Source organism: Heterocephalus glaber, unplaced genomic scaffold (assembly GCF_053883595.1).
Source record: "Heterocephalus glaber isolate CG9 unplaced genomic scaffold, H.glaber_assembly_v1.0 deba00001457, whole genome shotgun sequence".
In the NCBI taxonomy this organism is placed as follows: domain Eukaryota; kingdom Metazoa; phylum Chordata; class Mammalia; order Rodentia; family Bathyergidae; genus Heterocephalus; species Heterocephalus glaber.
The window spans coordinates 19,104,712-19,119,265 of NW_028258305.1; the positions used below are offsets into that span (position 1 = coordinate 19,104,712).

General features: G+C 35.4%; 1 protein-coding gene across 50 annotated transcripts in view; it reads left to right on the forward strand.

Moving 5' to 3' along the window:
• Nrxn1 (neurexin 1) overlaps window positions 1-14,554 on the forward strand; it is a 1,121,547-nt gene that overhangs the window by 1,081,917 nt on the left and 25,076 nt on the right. For 31 of the 50 annotated variants that reach the window (XM_087216047.1, XM_087216063.1, XM_087216053.1 and 28 more), the window contains one exon: window positions 14,408-14,495. In XM_087216047.1, the coding sequence (XP_087072173.1) occupies window positions 14,408-14,495 (88 nt within the window). The remainder of the gene's footprint in view (window positions 1-14,407; window positions 14,496-14,554) is intronic. The other 19 variants (XM_087216049.1, XM_087216065.1, XM_087216056.1 and 16 more) reach the window with 1 other exon arrangement.

A 14,554-nucleotide genomic window follows, 5' to 3' on the forward strand; every position in this document is an offset into this window, starting at 1 on the left:
GAGAGACAGTTATTTACAAGCCTTTCAAGACACAATGAATGGCGAACATTGCGTGCCGAGTGATTTGAACCTCCACATGTGAATTCGGTTGAAAGCTTGTGGGCTAAGACGGAACTCATACACATTCTTGCAAACCATTGCCATAGCAACATACTTAAAATTTCCAAGGTCTCCCTCCCTCAAGTTTGCACCTGCAGTTAGCTTATTGTGAAACAAAAAGAAGGCTTTCCAAGTTGAAAATGCGTTGGAATGATTTAGAGTGTGTTTTGAAATAAAGTGGAATTTGAAAGTTGAAAAGCAAAATAGAACATTCAAGGAAAAGGTGTATTTGCATCCTTCATGCAACATTTGGCTTTTTCCCCCTTCTAGAGCACAATATTCTATGCAAACACATGTAGATAGTCTGCCTGTTGTAGTTATTAAGCTAGAGGGGCTTTGCCCACTTTAATGAGAAACATGTTGCCTCCTGGCAAACTAGATGTCTCGTAAAATAACAATGAGGGTGATAGCCAAGATTTATTTGGTGCTTATTTTGTACTATAAACAGGGTTATATATGTCATCCATTAAGATTTTCTTAACTTTTACAACTGCACTGCAGAGACTGGTACTAAATTCCTCCCATTTTACAAATGAGAATTTAAATATATTACCCAAGTTCTAATAATTCCAGTGTTAGAGCCCAGATTTAAACCTGGAGGTACTTGACTCCAGTGACCCTGCACTAAATCATTAGGGAGCAGTGTTACAAGATCTCATAATCAGTACCCAGATTTCTCAATTTGTTAAGCAAATAGCTGGTCCTACAAGGCCAGAAGCTACTATGGAAAGCATCCTTGCCTGTGCCAGGGTGCACTGGCTAATTAATCACCCAGTCGGGACAAATACAGCTGGTCCCCTGCATCCCTGCCTCAGTTCACCTGTAAGTATCAGCCAGTGTGCCTCCCACCCATTCTCTCAGACAACGAGCTGGTCAAAGACAGTAAGGCAGTCTCCTTTCTTTTTATGCCATTTCATTCCCAGCAGACTCAGTAGAACACAAAAGGAGGCTTGATTCTATCTGACTGATTTTGGAAAGTAGAAATTGGGATATTTGAAATATAGATTCCTTGAAATTTCTTGGGCTCAGTCAAATAAGAACAGGTTATTTGGGAATTATCCTAGTGAAAATATTAATGCAAATGTCACCTACAAATAAATGCAGGAGGCTGCCTTTATGGAGAAATTTTCCTTTGGAAGAAACTAACAGGTTTGTGTATTTCAACCCACGAGCTTTAACTGAGCGTTACATAGCACGTGGGCTTTCTTTTTTGAGAACCTCTCTAACACTCTTTCCCTAGAAATGAATTTGTAAATTCTTGAGATGAAGATCCTTGATCATCAGAATTTCCAGCCTAAAGTAGATCTGTAGGAGCAAATTGGAAGGGAAGGTAGATTTATGAGTCTTGAAAATAAATAGAAAAACTCGTTAGAGTTTGCATAGACCAAAATGTAAAGAGCAGTTTGGGCAACACATGGAGCGGAGCCAATGACAGTCTTTAGAACCTGAAGTCACTGCTGTGTTGCTGACACTGATGCTCTTAGCAACAACACCCAATCAGCAAAGAAACCTACCTTCTAAACTTTGTTAAAAGACTACCCTTCCATGATTTCCGAAGTTGTCATGATGACAGGTGGAATATTTATTGGGAATAGGTTTGTCTTGTGCCCTTAACCAGCAGGTGTTCCAGTAATGAGACTGAAGGGCAAAGGGCAAAGAGGGATGGGAGAGGTCCAGATGGCAAAGGCTGCACAACAATACAGTCAAACATGTCAGAACCAACTGGGACCCATGGTAAATCCAAGGCTTGGAAGAGGAAAATCTTTCCAAGAAAGAATGCAGCTGATCACATAGAGAATTTTACTTGTGATCTTTACTCATCACAACTTTGTTAGTGACCAAAAAATATGTGTGGATAGTGTCAAAGAAGAGATCATTAGGCAATGACGTAACTAAATGAAAAACTCAAATATCTGTGAGAAGAGTTCAGCCATAGATGGTGTCTAACGAAATACAGGTGCAGAGGCAGGCTCTCTAACGAAACTCCTAGCTCTCCACAGAAGGCACAGTTCTCACCCAGCCCCAGCATGTGTGCTCTCTGCTTGCTCCTCAAGGGTTCTAACCAGCCACTCAGTGCTCCCCAGCCTGTCAGCCATCAGTGATGTTGATGGGTGCCATTATCTAGTATTTCTCAACAGTCTTGCCTAAAATTGCAATAAAACACGGGGCACTATTGAAAAAGGCCAATCATGTAAGAAAAACTTTCAGAAAATAGTAAGTTATTTGTGCTGCTATTTTTATATTCCCCATACCCAAACATGAAACTAGAAGTGATAAAGGAAGTAAGATGCCCAAGGATGGACAGCCAGGAGGTCAGGATCAACTCCTAGGTCCCACAGTGAGCAGGGCAGTCATTTAGCAAGGCTCACATGACTCCCATCTGACTCATATTGTTAACTACAAGGGAATTGGAAGAGATAACATAAAAAGTTTTCAAATATGATGAATTCTTGATAAATGCTCAAATTGATGAATACTTGGTTATATCATGCAGCTAAAGAAAAATTGAAAATTTCAATATATTGATAATGTGCTGCTTTGGGAGGAGCTTTTTAAAATGTTCTCATATCAAATGCATAATTTGCTCTGTTCATAGAATGCTTAAATATAGAAATGGGAATTTATCAGGAAATTGTACTTTTTGTGAAGGGAACCCCTGAGTCTAAAGATCTAGGGAGTCCAGTGTTAGAAATAAATTTTTCTTAGGGCTGGGGATTTAGTTCAGTGGCACCACGCCTGCCTTGCAAGTACGAGGTCCTGAGTTCAATTCCTGGTACCAGGGGGGGAAAAAAAGAAATAAACTTTTCTTTCCATATTGCTATGAGAATGTGTACGAGACCATTCATTCTGAGAATCAGCTGTGTCTCTGTAATAAATACTCAGGAATATCTTTCCTGCACCAGCTGCAGTACTAGACAGTGTGCTAATCTAGCCTTAGATACTTCTGCAACAAAGGTAAAAATAATTTCACCCTTATACAGAAAGAAATCCAGAGAAGAAAAAGTTCTAATAAAGAATAGAAGTCTGGAGAGATCACAAGAAGAAATCTAGGAAACTTGCCCAGGGTCATAGAGCTAATAAGGAACCAAGCTGGGATTTAAATCTAATCTTTTCAGCTCCAACACCCTTCTATGCTCAGTGGTAAAAAGAGCTGAGTGAGAATCCATGTGTTTCAAAGCCTGAAACTGCCCTTTCACTGTTCAAAGCAGGGAGATGTAATCACTTAGCATTTATCTCATTTTCACAGAACAGCCCCCCTCTTAGAAATTATCCTTGAGAACTATTAAAACCTTCCCATGCTCCCTTCAGAGAACCCTATCCATGCATATATGGCAAATTATCTGATAGAATGTAAGCAGTTTAGTAATTTAAACCAGAGAACTAGAAGTCTACTGACAGGGCTTAGAATATCTCAAATTAAATCAACAAATATACAGAGCACCATCCTTGTGCCTGGAAGTATTTTAGCAGAACAAAACAGACTGTCTCTTATATCACAAATTTTTTTCTCATAGAAACATTTCCAAAAGTCTTTGACTTATGAAGTCATATAATAATGACAACTGAAAGAGGGCATTCAGTTCCACCCCTCCTGTTACAAGTGGCCCCAAGATGTTCTGTTATGTTGGTTAGAGTCCAAAAGCATTGGTTCTTTGGAATTCTCCTGGTATGCGAGTGTTCTTTCCTCCTGAGATGACTTGCTTAGAATCGGTTGAGTCACCACAGATGAAGTGGGAAGGAACAGAAAAATGATAGCAAAGGCAAAAGAAAAAAAGTAAATATCAATACCATCTATTAATCAAAAAATTAAAGAGCTTCTCTTGCTTAAAATATGGTAGCAGTTATGTTTTCCAAAGAAATTAACATGGTCATGCTTCTTCTTGCTTTTCAAATTTATTATTATTTTCAATCAGCTGATGAATCAGTATCAGAGATCATAGAGCAGCTCTGGTGCTGCCAATGACCCATATTGGAAAGTATTTTTATAAAATTTTGAGGTGCATTTATTTTATTTACCATGATAAGGTGGTTTGTAATGTTAAACTTATTTTCCTTACTGAATCACTTATATTTTCTTGATTATTCTGAAATCATTTCTGATTCATTGGCAAATATTTGCCTCCCATTGCCAATTACTGTGCCTGACACAGGAACTGCAACTCTGAGTGTACAGCGTCTGTCATCAAACTGCAGTACATATGGAAGATCAATTAACTAATTCATAAAGGGTGGAGACCACCTTTAAATTGCAAAGGAATTGAACTCATACTCCACCACAATATTGTAAATATTCACTCAGAAAATTAAAATTTTTATTCTTCCCCTGAGTAACTTTCTATTAATCAATAATATTCTACCAATAATTATGAGTGGATAAACAAATTAACAAATGAGTGAATATGTGGCAGAATCCATGGAAATAAATGTTACGAGTGTATTTTGTTCTGCACTTATCTCATATTCTGAATTTGATGGCTGGCCTCACCCAGTCTTTATCTTCATGTAGCTTATTTCAGGAAGAAGATAAAAAATACATCTTATAGTCAAATCTTGAAGGAAAACATTATAAAAGTATAGTTTTTGCAATTAAATAAAAGTGCTTATGTCATAAGAATTTTGCAGTAGAATTTGTGGGTGACAGGGAGAGTGGAGAAAAGTTATATAGGAAAAAATCCAGAATGATAGTCAACTGTTTTTTTTTCTCAGTTCTTCTACAATGTAGATTTTATCTTTTTGCTTTCATGAAGGACAGGAAGGCTTCATAAAAGTAACCAGACCGACTCACTGCAAGACAGTTTTAGCTTTGCCTTCCTTCCAACCTTAACTCATTCTCTTTCAGTTAAAGATAAAGTCACTTTTTTCTATTTCTTTACCATAAATTTCCAGCTATGGGGTATAATGTGGAAACCAGTTATAAAGTGTCATTGTCACTTCTAGAGATGTTATAAGGCAGATTAAAAAAAGCTTTGAAAAAGTGTGATTTTGCCGCAATTCTTATCTGTCACTCTTAGGAGTTATACTCCTAGAAAATAATCTATACCTGCTCACTCTTATATTGAAATTTAATGAATTGTTATAAATGAGAAATTCTAAGACTGAATGACCATCAAAATAAACCTTTTTAAATACAATGTTTCAGCAAATTCAAGTATCAAAATAATATTTCTTCAATACTTAAATTCAAGATCTTTGACTTAAAGTCAAGTGTAGTCACTCTTAACTACACTCATTCTATTTCCACAGTTGTTCACAATCTTAATTGTTTTCACAAAATAATTTTATGTATCCAGGTATGTAAAGAATATAAGCCAAGTTTTTGAATGGTGATGACATTTTACATCAACTCTTTTGTACTGAGGGCATAAAACATAAACATAAACTGTGTCCTACAGAACTATTAGGGGGGAAAACATATTGAAGTAGTTCCCAAATTTTTAGATTTCACGATTAGTTTCACATACTTCACTATCCTAAGAACTTCACTAAGAAAATATTTCTCATTGCCTGGTAAGAATTTATTACCATATTATGAATCCATATGGAAGACACAACATAGGAACACTATGTTGCATGGATCATACTTCTTTCTCTCTCTCTCTCTCTTCCTCCTTCTTCCCTCCCTCTCTCTCCCTCTCCATCCCTCCTTCCCTCTTTTAATTAGCAGTGTTGCTAACTGATGTTTTTCTTTCTTGTCTTTTCAATTAAATGCTGTAGATAAACTAGAGCAGGATGTATCAGTAAACACTGGATCCAGAGATAAATAAGTTGTCACATGTATTGAAAAGAATTTGGAGCTTGTGTGTCCCCGAATCTGTGAGCTCAGCATTGCAGGAGACCTGACCTGGAGAAAAGAGTTGTGGGGAGTGGGTTGGCACTGCCTATCTTACAGGTTACCATTGAGGTTCATATATGTACCCTAAATAAGCAATGCCAAAGGAGTTCTATCTTAGGGTAAAAGCAAGCAGCCTCAGAAGAGCAGCATTTACATGAGGGGGCCAGTAGAAGATAGCTACAGATCCTATTCATTTGAGGAGACAAGAAGATTCCAGAATATGAAAATGAAATTTATTCAGTTAAATATATTCTTGACTGCCTATTTTAAGCAATCCCTAGAAGTTTACTTTATACTGTTATGCAAGGAACAAAAATGATTTCTTACTGGTTGTAATAATAACATAAACATTGCATTGTGAGTAGTTTTATACTTTTGAAAATGTTTTCACATATCAGATTTTATTCCCATAGCATCCCTATGAGATGGAGAAGTTATGATTCACATATATAAATAATTACACATGCATGTGTTTATACACACACACACACACACACACACTCATATGCACCATTAGAATACAGAAATCAATCCAAGAGAATGCATATTTCTTATAAGGGCCAGGGTGAGACTTGAATTTTGAGCTACTATCTGTTTTCCATTATTGATCTACACAGTAGAAATTAAACTAAGGTGTTTCAGTAGTATCTCCAAAATATATGTTAATGAACTTAATTGTTCACGATATGGAATGAAGTCATGATATATAGAAGCTTAGAGTTCCAGTTTAATTGGAACCAGCAAAGATTGGATCCTCTTTAGTAAGGAACAAAATGATATTTTGATATCTGAGATAGATATTATTTACTCTCAATCACTGCCATATATATAATATATATAATATATATAATCATTGGCTATTGCTCAAATACTGGATTATTTGAGAGAGCTCAGTACAGAACCTTGTATGTATTCAATTCATGGATCAAAGTAAAATCATGAAAATAAACTTCCTTTTAAGTAGGTTATCATGATTTCCAGCCACATCCATATTTCTTGCTGTTCTATACTCCAACAACTGTGTAGAATAGAATTTCTCAGATAGCACCAGGCTAAAGCTCTATCAGGAGTACATTGATCATGATAATACTCTCAAGCAAAAAAATGTTTTGGAGAACTGCCTGTTTGATTTTGAACTTCCTATTCTAGAACTGTTAGGAAAATGAAACTACCTTGATTAATGAATTCATGTCTCAATTATTTCTGGAGAAAATAAAACAGTACTACTAGTAAGTGATCGCTTCTGTTTATTTATTCCCAAGATGTAATTAAAAACAATTTGACAAACTCTTAACGATGATTGTGTGATAGAGACAAAGATAAATATCTCATTAGCACTTATTTCGTGAAGACAGTTAATGAGAAAGACATTGAAAGTTGGGTGGATATTCAAGTGTGAAAAAGAGTATAATGTATTATTATTAATTTTGTATCCATCCTGTAATCTTGAACATTCAAGGAGATTAAAAGTCAGGAAAATATTAAAACAATTCATGATTTATTTTATCCCTAACAATTTAGGTATGACTTTGTGTTCAGAGACTACAGATATGGCATTTAATGTCCTTAAAAAAAAAATTTAGGAAAAGATTGATACAAATACATGAAAACTGTCTAAATTTGCTTTACTAAAAATGTTATTTATGTCAAAATATGGGGTTTTTGTAATTGAACTTCTTGAATAGGAGTTCTAGTTTTAATTTTTCTTTCTTTAATGTGACTTAATGTGCCTGTTACCACATCAAACAGTGCAATAACTACGTATGTATCTCCTTCATTGTGTGTCTGCTCCTTCTGATTATTTTAGTGGCTTTGTATCTAAAAGTCAATGCCTACTGTCCTGCCACATCTTCATTTATTTTAAATTTATCATGTATCTTTGTAAAGCACATCAAACCCTCAGAGAACAGAATTTTTGAATGGATGGATGGAGGAATGGACAGATGGTTACATGGATAAATGGTTACATGGATGGATGGATAAAGTCATCTAGAGTTAGAGACCATCACAATATACTGGAGGTCTGGATAACCTCATATACTGCCATTAAATGCGAATATATTTACAGTTTTCAAAACCATTTAATTTTCTAGCATCCCAATATGTAAAATTAAGATCTTAGACTAATGATCACTAAGGTCTGGCTCAGGAAAAGAAGATATGTTACTGGTTGAGTAAAACATGATTCGATTTCCTAATGTGCTACATGCCAACAGTGAAAGCTTGGATTTTAGAATTATGATTTTTGAAACCATTATTGGCATGTTGAAATCATAAGGTCTCTTTTGGTCTCATTACCAGTAAGGATTTTCAGTTCAACCTATGTGACTAATTAGTCCATTTAGTCACAATAGTTGGACTACAGATTCATACTGACACAGTTGGAAGCCTTGATTTACATTTGTAAACATGTAAGTATTTAATTTGGAAATGAGCAAAATCATTTTAGAAAGGGCTATGTCCAAAAACGATACAAATGGAAGGAGAACACATTTAATTACCCCAATATTCTTATATTGATTAGCCCACTTTCAGTAACTCTGTTCCACTATCAGCAATATTTGGAGGTCTTATGTTCCTGAGTTCTCATTAGTAAGAATCCAGGTAAATAGATTATTCTGATGCCTTTCTGAAAGTTTAAACTTCACTTTAACTTTTTCTTTTGGTCCTACTTGCCTTAGCTAAAAATGGAAATGCAGTATGAGCATAGAGGTCATCAGTAGTTTAAAGAAATAATAAAAAGACATGCTGTCTTCTTTAAAAACAAATTCAGTTTCAAGTTTCTTGACACCACATTTCTTTTGTGAAGCTTTACCATTTTGCATAAATTAGCTAAAACAATGTTCTTCTTTGACTAGGCAGGAATCCAGTTTTGTTCTTTCTCCTGTCATTTCCTTAAAATTCATTTATCTGCCACATTATCTCCTTAATTCTGTTTTTCCCAGAGTTTTGCCTGTTAGAATAACCAGCATCAAATATACATAAAAATGAATGTAACACTTAGTACGGCATATGATCTATTTACCATAGTGAGGTTTTTCTGCTCAAACCCAGATTAACTCTTCTGAAATCATTGCATACATTTTCAACAGATGAGAAAATTTTGGAGGAAATTGATTGGCTTTCAAGTCTGTCTTTCTTCCAAGCAGACAGCTAATTTATGGTCACTTTTTGTAATAACCTAGGCCATCTTGGGAAAGAACTTTAAAGAAATGTAAAAGCTGGCTGTTTCCAGGGATATTTAAGCTTTGCCCTCAATGTTTATGAATGTTAGTGTCCACACATTCAGATTGGGTCAATGAGTATACAGATGGGTACTTTTTTTTGGAGCAGACACTTAACTAAAAAAATCATAATAATAGCACTTCCTCCTACATTCTGGAGAAGGATGCTATTGGTGAATATTAAATAAAGTAATAGATTTGGGAGCATTGTTATATTTCCAGGAAAAATAAACTATTTGAATTGACTTATTACTTGTACTGATGATTTCTTTTTCATCTGCTTTAGAACAAAGTGGGAACAATGTGTTATTTGAGGCAGGAACCACAATTTATACTTTTGATATGCATTGAGGATGTTTTATGCCCACCAGAAAATATTACGTATAAATAAAATATTTTCTATTTGTTGATTAATTGGCCCTTGCTATCTTTGTTATTCATGCTCTGGAGCTAAAATTCATCTTCTACATAGTGGATCTCAGTGTATTATTCTTTTATTAAACAGTGTGTCATTAGACTTACATCTTTATATGGTGTCTACTATGCACAAAAAATAATCCATGAAGAATGAAACAATGAAAACTACCATAACATCTGTCTCAGGTCCTTTTGCCCTTTTAATAGGATTGTTATTAACTAAAGGTGCCTATTTTATATATTTCTTTATTGGTTTTATTCTACTGTTCGGGGATTCTGTGTGTGTTGCAGTTGGGTTCCTTTTCTGCCACTTTTCCTCTTAGTGACAACTGTGACTTCTCACCAGCCTCCTAGAAACTTTCTCATATATAAGTTATCAGTACAATGGATTGGACTTTTCATGAAGAATATGTGACACTAATTCTGCATCCCCAGATTACTTTTCAAGGAATCTCACCTAGTGATAATTCTCTGGATAAACAGATTGTCGTGAAAATCAGACATAGCTGCCCTCTTTCTTCCAGAACAGCTTCACATAGAGAAAGGTATCAGCAAAAACAAATGCCCATCAGTTAACCAAACATACCACACTTCAGCTGGCACCATCCCAGCACATCAGCCTGAATATCAGTCAACATCATAAAAGATTAGGTTACATCATGTTGTTTAAGTGAGCACCAAAGCTATTTGGATGTATAGCAGGACAAACTGTTGCTATTTAGAAACAAAGTTTCAACTGAAGCTTTAAGAATAAATCAAGGATTTTTTTTAATGAAAATAAATCCACAATGGACATCTTATTGCACAACTGAAGTTTACTCTTTTCTTCCCAAAGCAGACTTGTCTTTCTGGCCAGTTTTCCTATAGATATCTTCCTTGGATTGGATCAGTCTTGAGCACAGCTATTTATCACCAGGAAAAAATCTAGGAATGCTGTTCTTCTCAGGGATATAATGTTATATACTAGAGTTAGCCATCCTATCACCATGTTCTTTTTACACATAGATATGTAACCGGGCTGTATTTTTAAAAATGACAGCAAATGTGTTTACAAGGTCCACCATTAATGATGGTAGGAGGAAAAATATTTTGCTGTGAGAAAAAAATAACAAAAATACATCAGTGTTTCCCTAGTTTCCAACCCATCAAATAGTCTTTCCCTAATATCCCTGAGTATTCATTAAATTGATCTAACTTCTGTACATTAAGAACATCTTTTGTTCCTCATCCTGACTATGGTTCCCCCAAACCTACATATTGATGCTCTTACACAGAGCTCAATGGAGTAAGTTTCACTGCCTTTATATCTTCAATTTTGTTCAAGTCATTTTTCCCTAATGGTTTAGAAATTTAATTTTAGTAAATATTTTAAACAAGAATTGATGTTTGCCATGTGCTTGCACACGCCACTCCAAATTAGGGAAGACCAGCATGGTACTTTGACCTGTGAATGGTTAAATGCACAATTACAGACACTTATCTAAATGGATTGTTAGAAAAAAATAATGTTGCTCAGTCACTATTTTGTCTCTTACAGCAGGTTGTCTCTTTTCTGAAAAAAGTTATAAACATCAGGGAAAAATACACTAAAGAATAGAACTGATTAATTTGACATATTTGAGTTTTTTCTTACCATTCTCTCAACAGTAAGTCTTACAGTGGCAGCTCCAAACAAAGTGAATTAAATTTAAATTACTTAGCTTTAGCTGGAAAATTGTTCAGTTAATTCTACCTCCAAAATGAAATTTGATTTTTTTCCTAACACTTGAGCCACTTCCCAAGTTTTCATACCATGATGATTCCTGCCAAGACATTTATTGATTTGAGATCTTTTATTCACAAGAATGTTGCTAGTTTTTAATTTCTGAGGAAACTCTAATATGAAAATCAAGAATGTATATTTATTATTCCAGGAAAAAACATCAAAAAATTAAAACAGTTTTACAAAAGGGTCAAATTTGCATAGTGAGTATTTCCTACCACAAGAGTGCTGGAGAAGGAACTACGATAGGACATCTCCTGTTATTCTGATACTGTGTTTTGTGAAAGAACATTTTCTGTTTGTTGTGTAACTGTTCAAAAGAAAGTAACTTTTTAAAAATTCAACTTATATTGCCTAAATAATTTAGTTTACATGAAATGCTATCCACTAACTCACACATTTGTAGTCCATGAATTTATTTTAAGAAGCAGCCCTATTTATTTATATTCATATTAGTTTGCCTAAGTCACAATTTAAACGTCAATGGTAAAAAATGAAAGCTTAGTTCAGCAAAACATTAATGAAGCTAGTGTATTTTGATACAAATGCTAACATGAGCCCTTAAATTAAAAATGATACATATATACAACTTTCAGTTTAAAATTTAAAATGATATTATTTTAAAATATAGTACAGAACTGGGGATGAAGTTCAGTGGTAGAGTGCTTGTGGTCCTATTCTAGATCATTTTAATGTCCTAATTTGATCCTTTACACAATCCACACTTCATTTCTCAGAGAAGAAAAATCAAGCATAGAAAACTTATTAAACTTTTACAGCAGGATTTTTTGCCTTTGAAACATTTCCATATTAGAGCAGAAAATTGTGCTGTTAGAGCTGTGGTATGTGTATCATACTGTTTAGCCAGATGCCAGCAGTAGAACTCCCACACTATCACCCCAATGTGACAGCCTAAAACATCTCTATGCATTACCAAATGTCCCCCCTGAGTGGGGGAGGGGAGAGGTGACACTATCTCTGTTGAAATGACAACAACTGGTTTAAAGCATTTATTCAGGGTCTGGCATGGTAGAGCATACCGATAATCCCAGCATTTGGGAGGCTGAAGCAGGAGGATTGCTGCTAGTCTTAGGCCAGCCTGGGCTACACAATGAGCTCAAGACCAACCTGAACTATATACCAAGACCCTGTCTGGAAACAAAACAAAACAAAGAGATAAAGCATTTATTTACATCATCTTTCCTGTATCAAGAATACTACAACACTTTATTGATTGCATCAATACATTAAAATTCTTCAAGACAAAATGAAATATTCTCTTGTAAATTGAATTGGATAATTTAGTTTTAATTTAATTTAATTTAAATGTAATGTAATGTAATTTAAAAGAGCATCCACTTTGGTTGAGAATAACAGTAGCTTTCCACGAGAAGTTGGCCCTACAACATAAAGCTGATAATGTGCTCTGGGATGTACTGGAGCAATTGCCCTTTAAAACCACATAATCCAATAAATTGTCATTATCAAGTCAGATTGGATATGTTCTGCTCAAGAGGTATGAGCCAGAGGAGGCTGAGCATTTCCTCTTTAAAGCCCCCTTTTGACAAGAGATACACACTTGACAATTATGCCACTTGCTGATAATTTTCACTGTTAACTATTCCACTTCCAGGAGAAGCAAGGTTTTGAACTGTCTCTTTTCCAATAACAGCAGCAAAATGAATGAATCAAGAAACTCTCTGAGGAGAATTGAGAGCAGAACAACATGAACCCGTCTCAAATTGCTATTTAAAGGCTCGTATTTTTTGCCAGCTATATTGTGAAGCATTAGCATCTGAACAAATTCTATATTCTTAAAGATCCTGTGCTTGAAATATTTCTAAGCCTAATATTTGCTGTACAATTGCATCATCCCTTAGCTCCATTTTTAAAAATGCCACAACCTTCTTAAAACTTATTGATTTATACTTTAGTCTCTGGCAATATTAGGTGCCTCTTGAAAGAAAGTGAGTCATATGATATTTCTTCTTTTCCTTTGAAATAGGATCAATATTAGTTTAATTCCATTTTCAAATAAAGACTGCATCAGTGTTGCAGTTCTGAGTATCATCTAAGAAACTCAAATCTCCTTAGTCCTTAGCAGCTGTGATGAGATATTTTTCATCTTGTATCTTGGATTCTGTTTTACTTTAATATGAGCCAAATCTGATGCAAACCTTAAGAAATCTTGTGCAGTAACTATGCTAAGTGTATTGCTCCTTGTAAGAGGCAGTAAAGAATAACCTTTGGTGCTTGTCAGTGTGTTGCTTATGTGACTAACTGCTAGGATTTACACACTCCTCTTTTTATTTTAGTGATAGTTATTTTTTGCTGTAGTGCAGTGAAGCAACTAGAATGTCACAGAGGAAGGGGTCACCTCTCCCCCTCAACACTCCAAATACCCTTTTCATTCATTAAGCCTTAATGATGGAAAGGACAATAGGGTACCAATGCTGCTCTCTGAACATGAAAAAAAAAGAGATTTGAATGGAAAGCTGAACAGAAGTGAAAAGTGCCTTAAGTGGCTTCCCCTTTTGCATCAAAGATACGTCTGATTCTCTATTTAACCTATGTCTTCTAGTAATGACAAGCTACATTCCAAAGATTTATCAAACACTACTTGGTAGCGAATGTAAAAGGTTATGGCTGTTCTGCTTTTAGGAAGCGGAGCACAAGTACTACATAAAGCCCACTGATGCATACATTGTTGCACTCCAGGGCTGTAATAAATTGTGAGTCATCTGTTTCTGCCAGGTTGCTTTAAACATCTGTGTGACACTGTGTGCACCTTCTCTCTGCAGTTGACCGGGTGGGTGTCTTCAAGTGGGTTATCACCATTTCTATGTCCTCATGTAAAATAAAGTGTAACAGAGTGTTCATAAAGATCCTGCCAGGAGGGAGCTAAAATAAATTCATGAATTTAAGCTCTGTGTGTTTGGGAAGGAAAATACTGAATTTTGCTCCTCACCTTTTGAGATTTGAACAAACTGTGCTTCGCTTGTCAATGAGACAAAGAAGAGAGGATCTGTTAGGACCTTTTAAATTAATCTACTATCTGTGATTCTCTTGCAGACCACAGATGACATCCTCGTGGCCTCCGCAGAGTGTCCTAGCGATGACGAGGACATTGACCCGTGTGAGCCAAGCTCAGGTGGGTTAGGTTAGTCGACTTTTTTTCTTACTTCCTTGGCTTTGCTGTAAATCATTGTTGCATGCTAT